This window comes from Penicillium longicatenatum, assembly GCF_028827895.1.
Source record: "Penicillium longicatenatum strain IBT 33135 chromosome Unknown contig_6_segment0_segment0, whole genome shotgun sequence".
In the NCBI taxonomy this organism is placed as follows: Eukaryota; Fungi; Ascomycota; class Eurotiomycetes; order Eurotiales; family Aspergillaceae; genus Penicillium; species Penicillium longicatenatum.
In genome coordinates this window covers 3,487,934-3,509,890 of record NW_026643123.1, presented here as the reverse complement: position 1 = coordinate 3,509,890, position 21,957 = coordinate 3,487,934, and the positions used below count along the sequence as shown (strand labels likewise).

Below are 21,957 nucleotides of genomic sequence, written 5' to 3'. Positions count from 1 at the left end.
TTGTCGCTTCAACTCTTAACTCCGTCCCCATTCGCATCTCCAACATTCCACCATGGCACGAAACGTTTTGGCCAAGGACCAGTTCGTCAAGCTGATCGTCGGCGCCGGTCAAGCCAGTCCCAGTCCGCCCGTTGGTCCGGCTCTGGGTAGTAAGGGTGTCAAATCTATGGATTTTTGCAAGGTAAGCTCAACCACCTTTCCGTATGCGCGCGACCGGTGGATTAACAGCCCAACCTTTCAGGAATATAACGCCCGCACTGCCCACATCACCGTCGGCGTCCCCATTCCCGCGCGCGTTTGTGTCCGCCCTGACCGCTCCTTCTCCTTTGAGCTCCGCACTCCGACCACCACCTACTTGCTATTGAATGCCGCCAACGTCGAGCCCCGGAAGAACCGTCTACGCGGTGCTATGAATCCTGGCCACGAAGTTTGTGGCCAGATCTCGCTTAAGCATGTCTACGAGATTGCCAAGATCAAGCACACCGAGACACGACTATCGGGATTGAGTCTTCAGGGATTGTGCAAGAGCGTCATCTCGCAGGCTAAATCCATTGGCATCCAGGTCGTTCCGTGAAGTGAAGCACTTCGATAATGGCATTTGACTTTCTTGAGTGCATGCTGCACCGGGGGTTTAACGGTCACTGTTCCCGCGGCAGCGGCAGGGGGCCGAGGTATCCATGGCATGGGACTTCCTCCCGTGTACCTAGGCCTCGTTAGGCCATTGTACTGTTTTGATACTTGTCGAGTTTATCCGGCGTTCTATGGGTTAAAATGGAGGAACCACTCCTCTACTGTACTATATACCTGAATCATTTGCATGTCATAGAGCGATATGTGCAATACCAGTGTGATTATTTTGATACCCTCCCGAGTATGTCAGATGACCCATTGGGAATCAGCGTCAGCCCTGCTGATCGTGCCTTGTGCCCCTGTGGTCCAATGCTGTGTCACTAGAGATCCACACTTTTAAATCTCCGCTGGTCGGGACGCGATTGGCTGAATGATCCTAGTATAGACTTGAGGTTACCTTACCTCGAGAATTCAACGGATGTCGTCCAGTAGTACGTACCTGGTCTAGTTGTACACAAACCATGTCCTCCATTGGGCTTGGCGGTTAATGGTGTGAGTGATCTGCTTGGCAGGAATGATACTCAAGTAACATTTGAATATAGAGACATAGACGTAGAGACGGAAGCCTATACATCGGGATTATGTACGAATCGACCCGGTTACCCCGTACAGGATACCATGGGTTCGAGACCAATCAATGAAGAGCAAAAACTGCAGGGCGTGCACTATACCAGAAGTGGTAAAATTCCAGATCATCGGGAAGCAAGCGATCTCGTGCATTTCCGGATTGATAAACCTTGGACCGGGAAGTCGGCACGTTCGGATTACACTGTACTGTTCATTAAAGAGTCATGAACTAGCTCCGTTGGCTTCCGCGCACATGGGCCTGCGGTGATAGACGATGGGTTCATAGGAATGGATTTATGCATACCTACATACAACGTCCCAGGATTAATATCAATCGTCAGGTATCCATGGATCCTTGAACTCCCGTAGAGAAGTAAAACCTGTGACGGGGAAAGCACACCCCCACCGGGTTTTGCCTCAGGCCCAGACCCTCTTTCCCCTCTTATCCAAGTTCTGTATCATTATCCTGCTTTCTTCTTCTCTATCTCCCAAAAACTTGGACTTTCGCCTTTTGATCTTTGCTGTCTTTGATTCTAGTGGTCTTTTTTCTCGTTGCAGTTCACGACACGGATTCGGCAGCGGAAAAAAGTTTAAGGGAAAAGATTTGCCTCACCCACGTAATCGACCGTTTTGACCGGGGAAAACCATTCCTTTTCTCTTTCCCCTCCAATTTCAACGACCAAACGAGAGGAAATTCGATCTTTGATCCGCTGTCTGAGAAAAGAGATTCATCATCCCCCACGAGCTTAGACCCCGTGAGGGGTATGCGTCCCACCGTCCCCAGTCGAGGCCGTTAAAAGAGTATGACGTCTGTGACGGCAGGGTCGACCCCAACCGACTCGATGGATTCAGGTATGTCTTGGCTGTCATTTGCGCCGGTCCCCTAGCGTGAACACCGCCAGAATTCCGGAATTCCTCTGACGCAAGCTCTATCGTCTCCCGACAGGCTCGTCGAATATGCAGAACCCCGCCAAGATGCCGCCCCAAGCGGAGTCCGACCCGGACGCCAAGTCGAGATCTCAGCCTGCTCAAGTCCGCTTCTCCTCTGTCAACCAGGAGATTGAGCCCTCCTCAATGCTATCCCCGGTTTCTGAGAATTCCGTGTCGGGCTCTCACCACCAGGATACCAACGAAGAGGACTTGCGCTCCTTGGCTATGAGCTTGCAGAGCACCCAGCTCCAGGAATCCCGACTGCGCAATTACTCCTTTGAACCAATGTCGCTTCCTTCCTCTAGGGTATGTCTATACTTTTCGGGGAGCCTTCCCATGTCTCCAATTTTCTCAGCCCCGGCTCCCGGTATACCTATATCCCCAGATCGGCAGAGTTCACCGAGCGGGTGGTGATCTTGCCCCCCCTAAAAGCCGCTCCCCATTGGCTTTTGTTGTGTCCAATTCTGGTTACTAATGTGTAATCTGCCAACTAGGTCGCATCCCGAGACTCGAGTGATCGAAGTGCCCGTGATGGCAATGGCTCTTATATAGCTTCCCCTCACATTTCTCCCCCCGTCTCCGCTGTACAGTCACCTCCTCTTACCCCCGCCGTCACCCAATCCCGTGATGGCAGGGCCACTGATACTACAACCGCTCTGGGATCACTTGGCCGGGGCCATGTGCAGTCCATTACTCCCGAAACATCCCCCCCGGTTACATCCGGAGACCAAAACGCCCAAAATGCGATTACGTCTCAACCCTCCACCGATCGTAATTCTACCAGGCAAAGCGGCAGGCCGGAGCCTGCCCCCCAAATCACCGTGCCGAAACATCGTGCTCAGTTCTTTATCGGCACGGATGCAAGCTCACAGGAAGAGAGCCCACCTGCTACTCCCCGAGAATCTCATACCCCGCCGGGCACAATCACCCCGGTTGGCGAGCCAAATGACCCTTACGCCCGCAGCAAGCGCCCACCGCCAACGAAGAATCTGGGACAGTTGGATGCGCGGTTCATTTTTGGTAGCCGAGACTCCAAGCGATCGTTCCGCCCAGGCACCCCTCGATCGGCCAGTGCCAGTGATGTCACCAAGGCCGGCTCTGAGAAACGGGGTGTTTTCCACAAGGATAAGAACGAATCCAAGCACGGCTTTGGCCATGGCCACCATGGTTCTATGTCTGAGTTGAAGCGATTTTTCAAGATGGGCCACCGCAATAAGCGCCCAGACTCTCCCACATCGGCCGCGAAACGATCAAGCCGAGGTTCTGGAAAGAACACTCCTTACCAGATGGCTCCCGACAATGTTCCCTTTGCCGACGACCATGGACTGAATTCCAAATACGGCAAAATGGGCAAAGTGCTTGGATCTGGAGCAGGTGGCTCGGTTCGACTTTTGAAGCGCAATAGCGACGGAGTCACCTTCGCCGTGAAGCAATTCAGAGAGCGTCACAGCTGGGAAAGCTTGAAGGAGTATTCAAAGAAGGTCACCGCAGAGTTCTGTATTGGTTCGACCTTGCACCACGGAAACATCATTGAGACTCTTGATATTATTCAGGAAGGCTCTCATTGGTACGAGGTGATGGAGTATGCGCCGTTTGATCTCTTTGCAATTGTCATGACCGGCAAGATGACCAAGGAGGAGATTGCTTGTTCATTCAAGCAGATCCTCAGCGGTGTTGCATTTCTTCACGGAATGGGTTTGGCTCATCGGGATTTGAAGTTGGATAATGTGGTGGTGAATGACCGTGGCATCATGAAGCTGATTGATTTTGGGAGTGCGGTCGTCTTCCGCTACCCATTCGAGAATGATATCGTTCCAGCTTCAGGCATCGTTGGCTCGGATCCATACCTGGCTCCTGAAGTATATGATGAGAAGAAATATGACCCCCGCCCCACGGATGTTTGGTCGCTGGCGATCATCTTCTGTTGTATGACTTTGCGACGCTTCCCGTGGAAGCAACCGCGCACCACAGACAATTCTTACCGCTTGTTCATTTCTCCTCCGACACCTGGTACCCCAGTGCCCGACTCCGATCCCCGGCGTGCCCCACGCCCCAAGTCGTCCCCTGATCTTCCTTCTTCTGCCCATGAACAGAAAAAACCCCCGACGTCTGCAGATCAATCGACACACTCTGAATCTGCCAACAAATCGAATGTACCTCCTGTTCCTCAACAAAACGGAACCAAGCCCGATTCCGACAAGGAAGGCGATAAACAAGCCGAAAATCCACCTCAAAAGCAGACCAGCCAGACCAGCACGAGTACAGAAAAGACCCAGACGACCAGCAAAGAGGCACCACCTCTTCCAGGCGGTGCCCAACCCGCTCGCCAAGAAGTGATCAAAGGCCCGTGGCGCCTTCTCCGTATCCTACCCCGGGAAAGTCGTTTCATCATTAGCCGCATGTTGAAGGTTAATCCGACGGAGCGAGCGACCCTTGATGAGGTTCTTGCTGATGAATGGGTTCGGGGCATCCTAGCATGCGAGCAAGACGGGACAGGTGAGGTCCACAACGTCTCTAACCACACTCACGTCCTCGAGCCTCCGTCGCAAAGTCCTGCCGTGGCCAGCAAAGGTGCTAAGGCCAAATGATTCCCCTTTTGTGTATCAATTTTTCCCTCTCTTTGTTTGTGCATAATTCCCTCCAAGGTCCGGCGAACGGCCCTGTCAATTGTTCTCTCTTTTCCTCGTTCGATTTATCTTCTCGCGCTCCTCAAATGGCCTAGATGACTTCTGTCTTGCTGCAATCAACGTGCCTTGTTTTCCGACCTGTTTTCTCTGGTATTCTTCGGGTCAATGTGCGTCATCCTAATCTTTCATGTGTGATCTTTCTTTTCTGTGTTATTCGTCCACCGCCCGTTCTCCATCACAAGAGAAAAATTCGGTCGGTTGGTAGTTTTCTGGCGTCTCGGAGTCCCGGAGAAAGCCAGGTCTGCTTTGGCAAACCCCTTGTGAAGACTCGGTTGACCAGTGATAGGTATTTCTGCTAGACTGGCGGTGGATGTTTAGCAGGGAGTCTCTTTGTCGACATTCCCTTCCTTTTGCCCGGCCCCGTGTTTCGGGTAGTTAGTTGGTTGTCTAGTGGATAGTTGTGTGGACATGATCATGTCGTAGATAGTCTAAACATAAGAATATATTTGTCTGGTTACAATCAATTGTCGATACGCTTATACAAATCCGCCCTCGCTTGCGACGTGATGATCGACCTGACGTAGTCCTCATTCGGCGATATCGGATGGCCTGACCGCGGAGCAAAAACCTCGGCATCAATTGTGGAGCTCCGCGACATAGCGGCCTGGGTCCTTCGCATTTCTGGAACTACTCAGGCTGCAATTGACTCTACAGCCCAACTGCTCCAGACCAGCGTGTTTGCGAAGTAGAAAACAATTCCACCATGGCCGAGCAACCGAACGGAGAGGCCTTGGTCTCTTCCCTATGGACCAGGTCCCTACTCGTAAGGCAATCTCAAAAAAATGTCATCTTCAGATCAAGCAGCCGTACTAACCCTTGTCCAACTGCTCACAGTCGGGCGCCCTCGCCGGTCTCACTGTAGACTGCTCACTCTACCCACTTGACACCATCAAGACCCGACTCCAAAAAGCACGCGACCCCAGCGCACCCCAAGCTGCCCGAGCTTTATCTCTCCGCCAAACAATCCGCGGCATCTACGCCGGTCTTCCCTCCGTCCTCTTCGGCTCCGCACCTTCCGCCGCATCCTTCTTCATCGTTTACGACGGTGTTAAGCGCTCTCTCCTCCCATCAAGCTCTACTGATACTCCCTCCCGCGCATACATCCTGTTCACCCACTCTATCGCCTCCTCGCTCGGTGAAATCGCCGCCTGCGCCGTGCGCGTACCTACCGAAGTAACCAAGCAGCGCGCCCAAGCCGGACTCTTCGGCGGCTCAAGTCTACTCGCCTTAAAAGATATCCTATCTCTCCGTCATGCTACACAAGATCCTACAGCTCAGTCTTCGAGTACGGCCCCTGTGAAACGGGGCTATGGTCAGGTTATCCGTGAACTCTACCGCGGTGCCGGTATCACCATTGCTCGAGAAATCCCGTTTACGGTCCTGCAGTTTACTATGTGGGAATCTATGAAAGAGGCTTATACGAATCGCTACCTCCGGCCATTCGCTTCAAGCGCGAAGTCCGTTACTGAGACTCAGATCCCGGCTTCTACTAGCGCTATGTTCGGTAGTGTTGCTGGTGCTATTGCGGCGGGTCTGACGACGCCGTTGGATGTTATTAAGACTCGTGTCATGCTTGCGCGCCGTGGAGGTGCAGATGCGCCTGTGCGGGTTAAGCAAATTGTGCGTGAGATTGCGCAGGAAGGTATGGGTGCTTTCTGGCGTGGAATTGGGCCCCGGGTAGCATGGATTGGTATTGGAGGTGCGGTATTCTTGGGTAGTTATCAGTGGGCGTGGAATACATTAGAGGGGAGGAGGGAGGAGAAGGAACGGGAGTGAAAAGGTTGACCTATTTTTGTACATTATCATTGCTACATAGACCTTGGGACTGGCATATAGATTTCAAGAAGCGCATACATTTTGGTTGCGCTATGAGAGTTCGAGAGTCAAGTCCGCTAGTAGCCGGGATTATCCTAGACGCGCAATCGTCCATAATGAACCTTACTATAGTGGACACGGGCACCCCCGCCACGGAATAGGTCTCAGCCAGTGCTAAGGTCCACGGTCTTCATAGCCGTTGAGGCATTTGATATCAAGCCTAGGTCATGTGTACATTATATCACAGGATATGAAGCATAGCAGGCAACAGCCACGACTAAGCCACTATAAGCACTAGCTAGCGGGTACAGGTGATTACTTGAAGTAGAAAGCTATTGAACATGGCATGATCACTCCATGGGTATAAAGGTTAATTATTTGTAGTTTCTGGGTTAGGTCGATACCTCATCTGGGCAGAATAATTAAATACTACGAATTTATCCGGTGTTTTGAAAGTATAAGTGCGATGGTAGGTGGTCTCATAAACCATGGCTATTCCCTCGGCTAGTTAGTTATAGTCATATAGAGCCGGCTTTATATAATCCCCGAATACACCAAATGCATGAAAGGTTTGAATGCCAGGTAGGCCATGAAGATGACTGCGCAAAAGAATTAGGCAATCTTTGTTTAGGATGACACAGACCTGTGTATAGTTGGGGGAACATCAGATGACATCAGAGTAGGCATAAAGCGCAGTACCGAAACGGTGATACGGAGTACGGCCGACCAGCGCTATGGCGTCCTGCCCCTGGCGGTTCCCCCAACCTTCCCCTCATTTACATGTCCTTCCGTACCTGTTCAATCAAATTCAACTCAATCCCACTGTCTAGTGTTGTTTTGGGGGATCGTCGTAAATGCGTCAGTGACGTCGTTCTCATCCCCACCAAACAGTGCAAGTGATCGGCCTCGATTGAGGCAGATAAGCTCCGCATCTCCTCCGCAATTTGTCTCTTTTCCACTTACCCAAGCTGCATGTATGGCACGGAAACTGAGCCACCAGAGGGTCACTTATGGTTAGTCTTATCTCGGTCCTATTTTAAACATACCCTCGAATTGCGATCCTAATCTGTCCTTTCCCTTCGCAGTGCTCCCTCTGCCTGATGCCCCCGGCGGGCACCGGCTGGGAGTTAATGGGTTGACCGTTGATCCCCAAAACTCCATCCTGTAAGCGCCCTTTCTTTTCAAGGCCCCGGAACAAAGAAGTTGAGAACCTTCTGGAAGCCGAGTGACTGCACTAGTCGTGCTTCCCCCGCAACCCGTCCCTTTCCCCACGTGGGTTGCACAGCTTTTAATGTGACGTCTTTCCCTTCTCCAGGTATTCCGCCGGCCGTGACGGTGTCATCTGTTCATGGGATCTCGATTTCCCTCAAACTCCCTTCCACGCATCAAATCCATACGCAAATTCCAGCCGACAACCGGGCCCAACTCGTTTCAAGACCCAGGTTCAGGCCCACAGCCACTGGATCAATGATATTGTCTTGACCCAGGACAACTCCGCACTCGTATCAGCATCGTCAGATACTACTGTTCGTCTCTGGCGACCACACTCAGAGTCTACTGAAGTTCCGGAGCGCATTGGGAAACATACGGATTACGTCAAGGCGCTAGCCAGCCCCGGCGGCCAGGCCAACTGGGTTGCGTCGGGCGGACTTGATCATAAACTTTTCTTGTGGGATCTCAATGGCGGCGGAGATATCCTGAGTATCGATGCATGCGATGACGATGCGACTGAAAAGGGCTCTATCTATGCCCTAGGGGCCGGCTCGTCGGTGCTCGCTAGCGGCGGGCCGGAGAACGTCGTCCGTGTATGGGATCCCAAATCTGGGAAATTAATAACGAAGTTCGTAGGCCATACAGACAATGTTCGGGATATTTTGATCAATCAGAGCGGAGATACCATCATGACTGCTTCGTCAGACCAGACCATTAAGATATGGTCTCTCACCGCAGGACGTTGCATGAATACACTAACCATGCACAATGATAGCGTCTGGTCTCTTTACTCAGATCATCCAGACCTCTCTGTCTTCTACTCCAGCGATCGCTCAGGTTTGGTCGCCAAGACGGACACGCGGCGCTCGCCGGATGTGGAGCAGGGCGTTTGCGTTGCAGCACTTCAAGAACATGAAGGGGTCGTGAAAGTTGCGGTTTGCGGCGATTTTATCTGGACAGCTACACCCAAGTCGAGCATTAACCGCTGGAAGGATATTGATACCACGCTTGAGATTGAGTCGCCGCCGGAACCTGTGCGCAACATCGATGCGGCTGCTGCTACACCGGAAACAGATAAGACAAAGAAGATCCCGTACAATGCAGTGCTGCAACTATCGGCAACGTCAACTCTGCTAGCGAGCACTTCCTCATCGAGGGTTAATACCCCAGAGCCTGATTTGGGCACTGATATTGAGTTACCAATCCCCGTGCATACGCAGCCGGAAGAGAGCATTGAGGGACAGCATGGGTTGATCAAATGCTTGATGCTGAATGATAGAAAGCGGACACTTACACAGGATTCAGCAGGAGAGGTCGTCTTGTGGGATCTGTTGAAGGTACGTTAGAATGCAGTGGGAGCTACTTTGCGCTTCAGCTGTTTCATTCAAACAGTCATTGATATAAAATGCAGTGTGTCCCCGTGCAAGCTTATGGCAAGCGCCACATCGAAGATGTAGCCGACCAACTCAATACGACAGAGAGCATTGCTCATTGGTGCACGATCGATATCCGCACTGGCAGACTTTCTGTGATACTGGAACCTAACCGCTGCTTCGATGCTGAGGTCTATGCAGACGAGGCAGGCCTATCAGATGCCGACCTTTCGCAGTTCCGTGACGATCAACGAAGTGAGTTTTGTACAATCTGCAATCTCTCCCCCTTTTACCTTTTCGCGTGGGGATATGTCTTCCATCTAACTAACACGACGTTTAGTCAACCTTGGCAAATGGATTCTGCGCTGGCTGTTTGCTCCCTTGGTGGACGAGGAGATTCGCCGGGATAGCGAGTATCGCGAAACTGCTGTCGCAAAGGCCGAGGAACATGCCAGGCTCAACCCTCTGAGTACTTCCATCCCCGGTGATGACATTCCTCGTAGTGTTGGAATTCCTATCTCGCAGGATCCCTCTACGTTGACCTTGCGTCCAAACCTTGATTTCCCAGGAAGCCCCAACACTTCAGGCTTTGGGATTAATGTTGGCACGCCGTCTTCAGCAAATTATCTCAGCACGTCGATGGCAAGCAGTGTCTCCCCATTTCCGGGCTTCGATGCAGACACTCCAGATGTACCATCCTCTCATCCAAATCCTGATGCCGTGCCGTCTTCCTTTTCCGACAAATCTGGTGACTACTTCTCATCAAGATTAGCCCAGGATAACGAAAAGCAGCCCATGTCCCCAATTGACGGTAACCCAACCTCTGGACTTCCGCAGTCTCCAGCTGAGCCTGACAAGGAGGAACGTAAGAAGGGTAGCTCCTTGTTTGGCAAGAAGTTCCGCATGGATATCAAAAAGCTGGGACGAACATCAACGGATCAGAAGCCACAGATCCCTGAAGAAAAGATCGAGGAATCTGAGGTATCATCTGTAAAGGAGGAGAAGGTGTACGACCCCAACATCAGTGGCGTGATCGATCGCATTCGTCATGAATATGACGAGTTCCTGGCTGCGAACCCAACTCGTGACTTGGTGACGGCCATCACTCCCAGTCCAACGAGCGAGACCCCTCGTCTCCATATTCCCTCTCGGACTGCAGTTTTCATTCAAGAAGAGACAGGTGATACTGCAGTGGCCTCCGACCTCTATCGAGGCAGTGTGGGTCGCATCGGGCAAGAGATTGAGCGACTGGAAAAATCGATCCCACATTGGCTCGGGGAACTTCTTTTGAAGGTAAATGGGCTTCCATGCTACTCTCATCTTACAATTGCGCTAATCGTATCTCTAGAATCAAATTCCATTTAAGGAACAGGTCAAGATTGCTTTCATCTTAAAGCCTTTTGATGACTTGCTTCCACCGGTCGTCAAACCCGAAGTGTATGGCCTTTTTTTTTTTTTTTTTTGAAGATACTATTGACCCTTGAACTGATCCATCTCCTATAGTGCGACTGCAAATGGAGGCCCCCCGCCCCTAAATCCCAATGGCAATAACAGCTCCCGGCTGAACGCCAATCGGATGCTGCGTGCCAAGAAGGTGCTAGCCTACGTTGCTGAGCGCATCGATCCTCCGAACCCTGATGATCCAGAGGATAGCGTCATGCCAGCAGAGGAGTACCTTGAGCTCTACTGCCAAAAGATAGTACGTTACCTTCGATACCGTAAAAACTTCTTAACTAATGTGTATCACTCCTAGTTGTGTCCACCAAATATGACTCTTGCTACTATTCGTTCGTGTCTCTGGCGCACGTCCGGGGACATGATTCTCTACTACAAGGCAAATGGTAAGAAAGAGATCCGATCCCCTTCGTCTTTGACCAACCATGAGAACCATGGCACCAATGGAGATGCTGGACCTACCAACGGGAACCACCACGGCCCACCAGGCAGTATCCACTCAATGACGAACTCGGGATCTGTGTCCGGATCGGTAGTCACTTAAGGGTATTTTCCCGGGCAATATCTTTACCCTGAATCAAAATCGTGTACCTTTGTTACTTTGTGGGTTTGCGGTGTGTTGGCTTTCTGGCTTAGCGAGGCCATTTCCTTTGGCTAAGGGATGGATTCGGGTACATAAGAAGATGCTCTCTGATACCCCCTGATTTTGCTGATATGTCTGTTTAATTGGCATTTTTCCTTTCCCTTTTCTATCTTTGCTTTGTCGGTAATGATGATGAGCGTAGGTTCATGTCATTTTGCATATACCTTATTACCATGAATTGTTGTTTCCTCGAATTCGGGGAGACAAATAAACGAACAAGAAAATTAGTTGGACACCTGGGGTAGCGCGGTAATGGTAGTTCAGAGTAGTAACCTGATCGAGCACCTACCGGGTATCTACTTCCTCACATTAGGCTCCCCAGCAATGTGAACGTGATTAAGGCCGCTGAGACTGCAACTTTTCTTATCCGTATCCCGGCTCGAGGGAAGCGTTACGGATGTTGGCTTGAATCAGACGAGGTCATATGCCCTTAAATACCTAGAAACCCAGATACATACAAACTTATCCTGCCTGGATTGCCACTTGTTTTGTAATATTCAATATTTGTTAGTTAAAGATGTCCAGTTTATATTAGTAACTTTAGCTAAATAAATAGTTTACTGAAAAAGGGTTAGTAAAGGGGGGTTCGCTATAGTAGGATTTTCATGATTTCTTTTTTGATTCGTAAGATTGATGAAACATTGTTAATAGATTAGACCCATGTACATCTGTTCTTACCAGTCTATCAAATAATGGAAGAATTATTTATACAAGACGTAAAACAAGAAAAGCCAAAGCGCTGATGAGGCTAGTGGAGAAAGTGAAGGAAGGTGAAGCAGCACCGGTATAGACTGGAGCGGCAGAGCTGGTGGTCAAGCTAGAGCCAGATCCAACGCCGGAGCTCTTCTGGGTGGTAGAATAGCTAGAAGTGGTAAAGGTTGAAGGAGTAGGCTTGACGTGGATGTGTGTGCGGTGCACGGGGGGTACCTCATTAGCACCAACGCCTACGAGGCCAGCGCTAGTAGCCTTGGCGACGGTGAGAGTAACAGCTCCAGTTGCGATAGCAATGGTCTCCGTTGTACCAGACTCGACCTTGGTCGAGTAAATAATGGTGGTGCTGATCTGTCCGTTGCTAGAGGACTCGGAGCCAGAGCCAGCACCAATCGAATCAGTACCGGTGAAGCCAGAGCTGGTGGATCCGGAGCCGATGGATCCAGAGATGGTAGTAGAGCCAGAGCCGTTAGAGCCAGAGCCGTTAGAGCCAGAGCCGTTAGAGCCAGAGCCGTTGGAGTCAGAGCCTGTCGGGATAGTACCGGAAGAGCCAGTGGACCCAGTGCCGGTAGAGCCCGAAGATCCAGTAGCGCTAGCTTCGATGTAGACTGAAGCAGTCGAGATGGCAGTTTGGGTAGCCTCAGCAGCAGTTACCGGGCAGATAGTGGTGTAGTCAACAATGGTCTCGGTGGTGACATAAGTAGACTTCTCAGACGCGGGGCAATCCTTAACGGAGGAGGGGCAAGCGGTGATTGTCGAGGTACGCGTGATGAAGGCAGTAGAAGTAGTCATTGGCACTGTAATGCTGCCCTGGCCTGTCAGCGTGGTAGTAGCGGTGGGCTGAGCACCCTCGGTAATAGGGCAGACAGTAGTTCCAACAACGACAGTCTCGGTAGTCAAGTAAGTGGTCTGATCACGGGCAGGGCAATTGGTAATAGTAGAGGGACACGCAGTGACGGTGCTTGTCCGGGTAGTCAAAATGGTGGATGTAGTGAAAGAGTTAGAATCAGAACCGGAGCCTGAGCCTGAGTGATTTCCAGAGCCAGAGTGGTTGCCAGAGCCAGAGTGATTGCCAGAGCCAGAGTGGTTGCCAGAGCCAGATGTGTGGCCAGAACCAGAGCCGGGGCCATTGTTAGATCCAGGGGCAACGCCCGATGGAATAGACGATGGAGCAACTATGGAGCCCGAGGGAGTGAAAGACGGCCGAGGGGTAGGCGAGATAGGGCGACGGCTCCAGGGAGCAGAACTAACAGGTGCGGAAGGAACAGGACGAACAGAGTGAGGAACCCGGCTGTGTCCAGCAGGAGCAGAGGCCGAGGGGCGAACAGAGCTAGGGACGGGGGTAGAAGAAGGCAAAGCCTTGCTGGATGGGCTGATCAGAGCCTTGGAGCTAGGGCGAACTTGGACCGGCCGCACGGAAGAAGAGCTGTGGACCGCCACGGAGGAAGACTTGACCGGCGAAGAGCTGGGGACAGAATTAGGAGTAGGAGTCGGGGTAGGAGTGCTGGTTGTGCAGACTTCGCCTGGGCCGACAGCCTTGAAGTTATCCAATCGGATAGAGGTGTTTTCGATACATCCAAAGATGAAGTAAAGATTAACGGTCGAGGCTGTAGGGCTCCAGTTGATGCTGTAGGTAGTCCATTCTGCGTCAGCTGACGAGTAAGAAGTCTTTATCCCAGAAATTAAAGAACTCCAGGAGTGTTGGGAAAATGCCATGTTGCAGAGATTAGCAGATGAGGTAGGTTCAGTTGCTGTAGTCCAAACAAGCTTGTAGTCGACGGAGAGAGTATAGGTCTCGCCAATTTCCAGACCCGTCAACTCCTGCATTAAATATTCGTACTGGTCATTGGATGGGATGACGCTACATTGATCAGTTCGTTAGTAAGTCCTTCCATGAGAGCCTCAATATGGTAGACATTGGGGCAACTGACAAGTAATCGTCTACGTCGGAGGCATCGCCAGATGCAACTGTACCATAGTCTATCGATCCATATGGGGACAAGCTAGTCCAGTCGGTCAAGTCACCAGTCTCGAATGAAGGGTTCAAGAAAAAATTGACATTATCAGAGATGCCACAGGTCACAGTTGCAGATGCCGAGCTAATGAGTGAAGCGGAGAAGAGCAAAGTGCTCAAGAGGCGGGTTGTGGTGAGCATCATTGTGAGATGTGTGGGGGGCCGATATTGATTAATGATAGTCGTGAATATTGATTAAAGAGTGACAATATTCGGGGTCAAAAGAGTGACGAGGGAGAACAGAAAGCAGACACAATCCAACGAGTGACAATGGTTCGCAGCCCTAAGGAATGGAAAGAATATTTTGTCGGCGACAGACTTATATACTCCTCGACTCCACAGAAAGCCAGAGAACGTGGGTCAGGGTCCGACAACCACCTTGCGGCTCATTCCCGACACGAGGTTAAGCCACGCGAGTCCGGAGCCAATGGCTGCCATGTGGTTGGGTCCAAGAATCAGGGTGTCTCGGGCAGAACAGCGCCGCTCGGATAAAAAGTCGAAGAACCAGCGGTGGGGCGCTGTCAGATTGAACGGTGTTGCCGACAGCCATACGGACCGCTAAGCGATATGCGTCGCCAGAATATACTGGTTCAAGAGGTGGATCAGGGCCAACGGGTTAAGCGATAGGCTAATTGTATAATTGCGCACTGTTCCTGGATCCTCAGGGACAAGAACGATCTCATTGATGGGAACATCGTCGAGAGGCGGGCACTAAAGCAAGCCACAATCGTTAGTTCAGATCCGTTCCTGGTCTAGGGAAATCAATCGGTAGACGGCGTTGAGTCAGGGTCATTAAAAGCGACAGGGCTACTCTTCCAAATTCACAGAATTGCCATGAATCATACGACTTCCAAGAGCTCCAAGAAATCACGCTGGGGCCTTTCATGATGCTTGGTACAGGATTCTCCAATCCCCGGCTACGAGGCAGGCTGCGATATGTTCTTTGGCACTGGGTTAGAAAATGGCATTTCCTTGAGAATCTTGAGTTCACCCAAGCAACAATAGCCTGCATCAATCACAGATACAGTCTCCTCCGAATGATCCTTGGGAAAAATCTACCCCAATAGCCCGTTCCTTATTTCCCCCATCTCAGCCTGAGGCAACTTAAACACGAGCATGATAGATAGGTCCGGGAGTGGCATAATCATTGAGTAGAGTCTACTAGCGTAAATATAGGAAAATTGAGGGGGGTTCTCTGAGCCACTACTATGATTTGTATTATTCTTCCTTTGCTTCTACCCCAACACGGCTTCCTTTCCTCTTTCCTCTTACCTCATAGATTCACTTGGCCTGGCATCTGTGTCCTTGGCAATGCGACTTGTCGCGCGCACGCTTGTCGGAGGCTAGGCTGCCGTCTGCTTTACTGGGTCATAGTTTCCGGTGCGGCCAGTACCGTATCCAACTCTGCGTAAGGCAAGTCCTCTCGCTTTGAGGTACTCATGTACAGGTAAGGGGCCATGTCCTCTTCTCAGTTCACCGCTGACGAGCTCTCAGATTCAGTGAGGCGCTTCACTCTACGGAGTCCTGGAAAATGGGCCGGGTATTCTGACTAGCTCACGAGAACAAGGTCTGTTGCGGATGTGCTTGGTCACTAACAAGATGTCTACTTGAAAGTCGAAAGTGTGCTGGGCAGGGAAGCACTGAACGGCACCAGTAGACCATTGCGCGGAGATCAATCATTCAACACCACAGAATTAGTTGGACGCCTCACTAGCCATGTCAGAACAAGCGCGGTAAGTGCAATCAGGCAAGATGCTATTATCTATGTACTCGATCCAGATTACCACGTTGAATTACCATTACCGCACCACCCAAGGTGTCCAACCAAATTTGCGGTGTTCAATATACTGCAGTGGAACCTCGGGTACCGTAACAAGTACCCAATACCCCTCAAGCGGGGCTGCCCACAGTGGATCGCATACAAGTTACAACTCTACCATATTCTGTCGATCTACAAGCTACCATTTCCTCATCACTCGGCCTTATTTCGTCCGAGGACTTGATTCTATAGACTTGCATTCAACATGACAATCACCTCGCTTACCAAAAAGAGCGACTACCCCTTTGATTTAGGTACCTTCGGACGACCCATCACTACCACCAGCCCCGACGCCCAGATCTGGTACAATCGTGGTCTCTCCTGGGTCTACTCCTTCAACCACGACGAGGCAGCTACATGCTTCGAGCAAGCTATCGCCCACGATGAATCGTGTGCCATTGCTTATTGGGGTTTAGCTTACGCTCTTGGTCCAAATTACAACAAGTCATGGGAATTCTTCCGCGATGACCTGAAGACCACTTTAGAGCGCACCTACCAAGCTTGTCAGAAGGCAAAGGCTCTTGCTTCTAGCGCAACTCCCGTGGAACAAGCCCTAATCATGGCTATTCAAGCTCGCTTCCAGAGCGACAAGCCATCAGATTTAGATCAATACGCTGCTCAGAATCGCGCCTATGCTGACGCCATGGAGAAGGCATATCACGCGCTCGGAGAAGATCTCGACATAGCGGTTTTATATGCAGACTCCCTCATGAGTCTCAATCCCTGGAAACTCTGGAATTTGGAGACTGGTCTGCCGAACCCCGGTACGCGGACTTTGGATGCAAAGAATGTACTAGAGAAAGCACTTAAGCACTCTGATGCATACCGACACCCGGGTCTCCTGCATTTGTATATCCATCTAATTGAAATGTCACCAACCCCAGAGCTGGGCTTGGTGCCAGCTGATTATTTACGTGAGCTCGTCCCGGACGCTGGTCACGCAAACCACATGCCCGCGCACTTGGATGTCCTGGTCGGAGATTATCGCGCTGCCATACGCGCTAATCAGCGTGCTACCTTTTCCGATGAAAAGTTCATCCGTTATGAGGGCGTGATGAACTTCTACTCGAATTATCGCATGCACAACTATCATACGCTTATCTATGCAGCGATGTTTGCGGGCCAGAAGCATGTGGCCATTGATGCTGTAAATCGCATGGAAAAAACTCTCCCGAAAGAGTTGCTTGTCAAAATGGCAGACTCAATTGAAGTCTTCATGTCCATACGACCACACGTCATGATTCGCTTCGGTATGTGGGACGAGATTATCAGCCTCCCACTTCCGGAGGACCCAGTACTTTACTCTGTCACCATTGCAAATATATACTACGCGAAAGGTATCGCATGTGCAGCGACCGGCAACATTGCTGAAGCCGAAAAATTCCGAGGCCTCTATACCGACGCAGCCAAGCGTGTCCCCAAAACTCGTCTGGATTTTCCGAATCGGTGTGTCGATACCCTAGACATCGCGGCTGCTATGTTGGATGGCGAGATAGAATACAGACGCGGTAATTACACCAAAGCATTTGAACACCTCCGTCGCTCAATCGAATTGGACGATGGTCTGGGATATAAAGAGCCGTGGAGCTGGATGCAGCCTTCTCGGCATGCATACGCGGCCCTTCTATTGGAACAAGGTCATGTTGAAGAAGCAGCGGCCGCGTATCGATGTGATCTGGGACTTGATGATTCTGTCATTCGCGCACGTCAACACCCGAATAACGTGTGGGCACTGCAGGGGTATCATGAGTGTCTGCTTCGATTGGATCGCACTGCAGAGGCCAGGGTGATTGAGCCACTGCTCAAAATTGCTTTAGCGGTGGCAGATATTCCTATCAAGTCCTCGTGTTTCTGTCGAGCTGATACGTCACAGGAATCAGATGTAGGGAAGCTTTGCTCTGGCAGCGGTTGTCAGTGATCTGGAAAATATTTCGGCTGGTAGATTTAATAATGAACTGATCGTCTCGGAAAATTGTGGAGATTTCAAGGACATGAATTTGACTGAAAAGTCCATCGTCTGCCGTACTGTACGGAGTGCATCAGTATTTGATGTGGAGACATGAATCCGATTGGTCCCGCAATCGGCATTTGATCCGTTCAAACGCCGAACGCCACTTAGACCGGCCTCTGGCGGACCATTGCTCCTTCCTTGGGATTTCATCGAGCAGCATACAGCAGATTTTAGTGACGCCTTGATACCACTTGAGGCTCCAATCGGATATAAGGGGCCCTTGGTGGAAACCAGTCACTTTACCTGATAAGATGCCTCGCGTACCCAAACCGCCCGTAAAAGCGGCATGTCTTGCATGGTGAGTTCAATATGCAATGCTATCTTGCATTCATTACTGAAATAGAAGATGAAGTCGCTCCTCAAAAACCCGATGTGATGGACAATATCCTTGCAAGGCTGTAAGGTGAATCTAATCGACGAGCAGCAGAACTCTTATCTAACGTTAAGTGCCAGTGTTACAGCAAAACCCGAGAATGCAGCTATCAACCCAGTCGCCGAGGTGGAGCTCGTAGAGGTATTCGATATACTGAGGCGTTGCAACAACATGCTCAGGTTGATAGTGTACCATCAGAAACCCCACAGCATCGACCCTCGCCAATAGATGCTGTTGAAACTATTGGTAAGTAAATGGCAGGAGCAATGGAAGCAATGTGACTAATTCGTTCATTAGATCCATTGCTTGAGAATACTATGGGGCTTCTGGCTCCATTTGTGGGTATTCATAATCTAGATACTTCCCCAGACGTACTCTCAGACACCGGTGAAGCTCTCCAGTTATGGGGTCAACTCACTCCAGGTGATGATGGCACATTTGCCTCGCCATCTATCAATGATACGGATCTACCTGCTATTCGAGCTTATCAGTGCGAAGACGACATGTAAGTGAGCCAAATGAGAGTTTTGGCTTCATGCTAACAATATAGCAGTCTCAATGCCTACTATATCTACATGCACCCCTACTTCCCGTTGCTTCCGCCACCACCGAATCCACAATATGAGGATCGATCTACTTTTTTCCAACCATCAAAACAGTTCGATGAACCAAAGAAGAGTGATCTACCTTATTGGCCAGTATCATCATTGAGTCTCGCATTATCAGCTATCCTAGTTCTCATCCCACCTATTCCTGATTCATCTTCTATGAATGAACCTGCCGTCTTTCTAAGGCGGTCCTATGCTCAGCTCTTCGCACAGGCGGCGTTGATCAGTGTTGAGAGAGAGATCGACGAGCTAAGTCCCGCATCAAGCATTAATATTATCGGCGCCAGTCCCTCCCAAGAGCAGAGTGCACTCCATCCCAAGATTCCACTTCAATTGGATCCAATTTTGGCTCTTGTCGTTCTTGCAATGTATGAGTATTGTCAACGAGGCAATGTATCGAGAATGCGAGCTAGGATCAACCATGCTATCACCACAGCAATGGATCTCTGCCTTCATGACCTTGGCTCAACCTCGACAGAATACTCAGAGGCTCAAAGACGCGCATGGTGGATGATAGTGAGTTAAGTTCAAATTATGTCATACTCCGGCCTAATGTGGTTTTAGATGTTTGTGGCATACTTATCTTCGAATTTACATCTTTCGGTATGACTCTGCACTCTCCTCTACTCTTACCCCAGGTGCTAATGGAGGAATATAGCCCCCCATCGTTGCCTCCGATGATCCGCGAATCACCACCCCTCTTCCCCGATTTGGCGTTAATCTGGAGGTATTCAAATTCTCTTTATATCCTATAATGAATATCCTGCTAACTAGACATAGCCGTGGGGACTTACAATTAGGGTTCAAAAGCTTCTCTATGCCGCCCATTCCATGGTTCAAAAGATTGAAAGCGTCGCCGACTCACCAGTTCTTTCCAACCTCGGCGAGGAAATAAAGAATCTCGATTCCCAAATTGTGATTTTGATGATCGAATCAGATCAAACTCTACGAGAGACATTCGATTTCGAGGGTGAATCCTACATTGCTGAGAATATGTGGCGAATCAGCCGTATAATGATCAATACGTAAGACACTCTCAAGGAATTTGGGGTCATTAAGCGCATTTAGACTAACCATATTGCAGCGCTCGAATTCGTCTTCACCGCTTCAGAGCCTTTATAGATATTCCTCTTTTCCTGGACCGATACTGTGATCTCATCTCGATCAATAGTCACGGCTTCTCCCATCCCTCTCCTTCCAGTGTTGCCCATTGGCATTCCACGTTCCCATTCACAGAACAAGAGTCCTCCAAAATTTGTCTCAAAGCTTCTCTGGTAATAGCAAACGCGTTTCGCAGTTTACCCTATCCCCACCCCTGTGGACCGGAAACCTGCAAAAGAGGATCTTTGAATCGAAGAGTCATGGTGCGATCTTCGTGCTGTGTGGGTGGGGCTCCCCGGACCCTGCCTTTTCTTGGGTGCAGTGCGATGCAGGGAAGTTACACTTTACTCATGCTCTTCCATAGAGTACGCTCCTGCCTCGAGTCGGGCCGTTTGGCATCTTGTTATCATCTGCTAGACAGACCGGAGTCAGCGACTGAGATATCGGATGCTGAGCGTCTGATCGAAGAATTGCGACATGCAGTGGAATCTTTGGGGATCCCTTTAAAACAGGATAAGATTTTTGAGGGCGTTGCAGGCGTGGGCCAAGAGATTGAAAGTGCTTATTTGGCTGCTTTTCCGGACCATTCACAGATTTCTGCATAGGCATAACATTGATGTCATTTCCTCTATTACAATCAAGGGGTCTCAGCTCTGTATTTTGCCGAAATCAATGTAAACTTCGTCTGGAAAGTCCCATGCCTTTTCTATGATATCTAACAAAACCTCCAACTCAATTCTTGATCAAATGTTTGTTCACTGGAGTGAGCGGATCCTGGCCAGTCAACACGCGTTGAACGTTCTCCATCGCCAATCGCTCAAACCCGATCTGAGTCTCAGCTGCACCACCGGCAGTGTGAGACGTGAGCCTGTAAAGGCAACCATTTTAGCGAACACTCCGCGATTCAATCTTCACAAAGAAATAAAAACTTACGTGACATTCCGCATCTTTATAAGCTCCTGGTTCACGCTCGGTTCATTTTCATGCACATCCAAGCCCGCAGCTGACAAGTTTCCCGACTTCAAAGCATCAACCAAAGCGGCCTCATCAACCAAGGTTCCCCGGGCGATGTTGACAAACTTGCCTCCCCTCTTGAACTTAGCCAAGGTCTCCTTGGTGATAAGTTTAGACCCACTGAATGGGGTAGCCAGAACAATACAATCTGCCACAGCAATAAGCTCGTCCAATGTCGCACAGTAGGAAGCGCCGATAGCTTGTTCTTGTTCAATGGGCTTTCGGTGGATGTCTTGGTAGTAGATCTTCATGCCGAAGCAGGCGTATGCCTTTCGGGCGATAGCACTGCATACGTCAGTGAAATTCTCTAAGCTCCCTGTCTGGAGGCTCATACTAGCCAATGTTTCCAAGGCCGATTATACCCAAGATCTGTGTTTGCGGGTTGTGTGCGGTGAATGCGGTGTTCTGATGCGCCTCAAGCCAGAGCGCCGGGTCACCTGAACGAGCGCCGTCCATAGACCACTGCATATTGCGAAAGACGGAGATGATGTGGAAAATAGCCTGTAAGATTATCATAATAGAATTAGACAATTGCTCTAGTTATTTCTGTGGATCACTATGTCATACCATATCAGCTACAGCTTCGCTCGATGCCTGCGCTCCGTTACAATAAATGATCCCTGTGAACGCGTTAATACAAGACGAGGTGAAATGAGGTCAGTGGCTTCACCATGTTCAGCTAGTATATCAACATCCATCCAGTCATAGCCTGCACCGGCACTCCCGTACACCTTGAGGGATGACGGTAGCAATGGGATTAATTCAGCATCCCAACGACCCATTTCACCGCCGGTATTCCAGAATGGACGAAAGACACCCTGAAAGTCTCCCCATTTTTTCTCTTTCAAGGCTTTCAGGAAAGCATTTCGTTGTCTTTCTTCTAAAGAGGGGCGAATTACTGTAAATTCCTTTGCTATCTGATCATAAAGTTCCTTATTGAACTCGATGGGATCTCCAAGATGGAGGATGGTAGGCTTTTCGAGATTCATTTTGG

General features: G+C 50.2%; 8 protein-coding genes across 8 annotated transcripts; 6 read left to right on the top strand and 2 right to left on the bottom strand.

The window, feature by feature from the left end:
* Window positions 1-52: 52 nt before the first annotated feature.
* On the top strand, window positions 53-574 carry N7484_009510 (mitochondrial 54S ribosomal protein uL11m; the record flags this gene model as incomplete). The annotated part of the gene is made up of 1 exon (XM_057119897.1): window positions 53-574. One exon carries the CDS (start codon window positions 53-55, stop codon window positions 572-574), a length of 522 nt encoding a protein of 173 aa, XP_056969452.1.
* A 1,339-nt stretch (window positions 575-1,913) lies between these two features.
* On the top strand, window positions 1,914-4,715 carry N7484_009509 (uncharacterized protein; the record flags this gene model as incomplete). Its single annotated transcript, XM_057119896.1, has 3 exons — window positions 1,914-2,049; window positions 2,144-2,433; window positions 2,622-4,715. The coding sequence occupies exons 1-3, from the start codon at window positions 2,001-2,003 to the stop codon at window positions 4,713-4,715; spliced, it is 2,433 nt and encodes an 810-aa protein (XP_056969451.1). The 5' UTR covers window positions 1,914-2,000.
* Window positions 4,716-5,517: 802 nt separating this feature from the next.
* N7484_009508 (putative mitochondrial carrier protein (Pet8)) lies at window positions 5,518-6,590 on the top strand (the record flags this gene model as incomplete). The annotated part of the gene is made up of 2 exons (XM_057119895.1): window positions 5,518-5,577; window positions 5,649-6,590. 2 exons carry the CDS (start codon window positions 5,518-5,520, stop codon window positions 6,588-6,590), a joined length of 1,002 nt encoding a protein of 333 aa, XP_056969450.1.
* Window positions 6,591-7,605: 1,015 nt separating this feature from the next.
* N7484_009507 (WD repeat protein) lies at window positions 7,606-11,213 on the top strand (the record flags this gene model as incomplete). The annotated part of the gene is made up of 8 exons (XM_057119894.1): window positions 7,606-7,642; window positions 7,715-7,793; window positions 7,945-9,178; window positions 9,253-9,469; window positions 9,555-10,507; window positions 10,563-10,651; window positions 10,718-10,913; window positions 10,968-11,213. The coding sequence occupies 8 exons, from the start codon at window positions 7,606-7,608 to the stop codon at window positions 11,211-11,213; spliced, it is 3,051 nt and encodes a 1,016-aa protein (XP_056969449.1).
* An 804-nt stretch (window positions 11,214-12,017) lies between these two features.
* Window positions 12,018-14,181, bottom strand: N7484_009506 (uncharacterized protein; the record flags this gene model as incomplete). The annotated part of the gene is made up of 3 exons (XM_057119893.1): window positions 12,018-12,932; window positions 13,275-13,884; window positions 13,955-14,181. The coding sequence occupies 3 exons, from the start codon at window positions 14,179-14,181 to the stop codon at window positions 12,018-12,020; spliced, it is 1,752 nt and encodes a 583-aa protein (XP_056969448.1).
* A 1,880-nt stretch (window positions 14,182-16,061) lies between these two features.
* N7484_009505 (tetratricopeptide repeat protein) lies at window positions 16,062-17,774 on the top strand (the record flags this gene model as incomplete). Its single annotated transcript, XM_057119892.1, has 1 exon — window positions 16,062-17,774. The coding sequence occupies one exon, from the start codon at window positions 16,062-16,064 to the stop codon at window positions 17,772-17,774; it is 1,713 nt and encodes a 570-aa protein (XP_056969447.1).
* A 344-nt stretch (window positions 17,775-18,118) lies between these two features.
* Window positions 18,119-19,373, top strand: N7484_009504 (fungal specific transcription factor domain-containing protein; the record flags this gene model as incomplete). The annotated part of the gene is made up of 4 exons (XM_057119891.1): window positions 18,119-18,165; window positions 18,359-18,486; window positions 18,538-18,745; window positions 18,794-19,373. 4 exons carry the CDS (start codon window positions 18,119-18,121, stop codon window positions 19,371-19,373), a joined length of 963 nt encoding a protein of 320 aa, XP_056969446.1.
* A 1,308-nt stretch (window positions 19,374-20,681) lies between these two features.
* Window positions 20,682-21,952, bottom strand: N7484_009503 (D-mandelate dehydrogenase-like dehydrogenase; the record flags this gene model as incomplete). The annotated part of the gene is made up of 5 exons (XM_057119890.1): window positions 20,682-20,817; window positions 20,883-21,248; window positions 21,298-21,464; window positions 21,531-21,557; window positions 21,602-21,952. 5 exons carry the CDS (start codon window positions 21,950-21,952, stop codon window positions 20,682-20,684), a joined length of 1,047 nt encoding a protein of 348 aa, XP_056969445.1.
* Window positions 21,953-21,957: the final 5 nt, after the last annotated feature.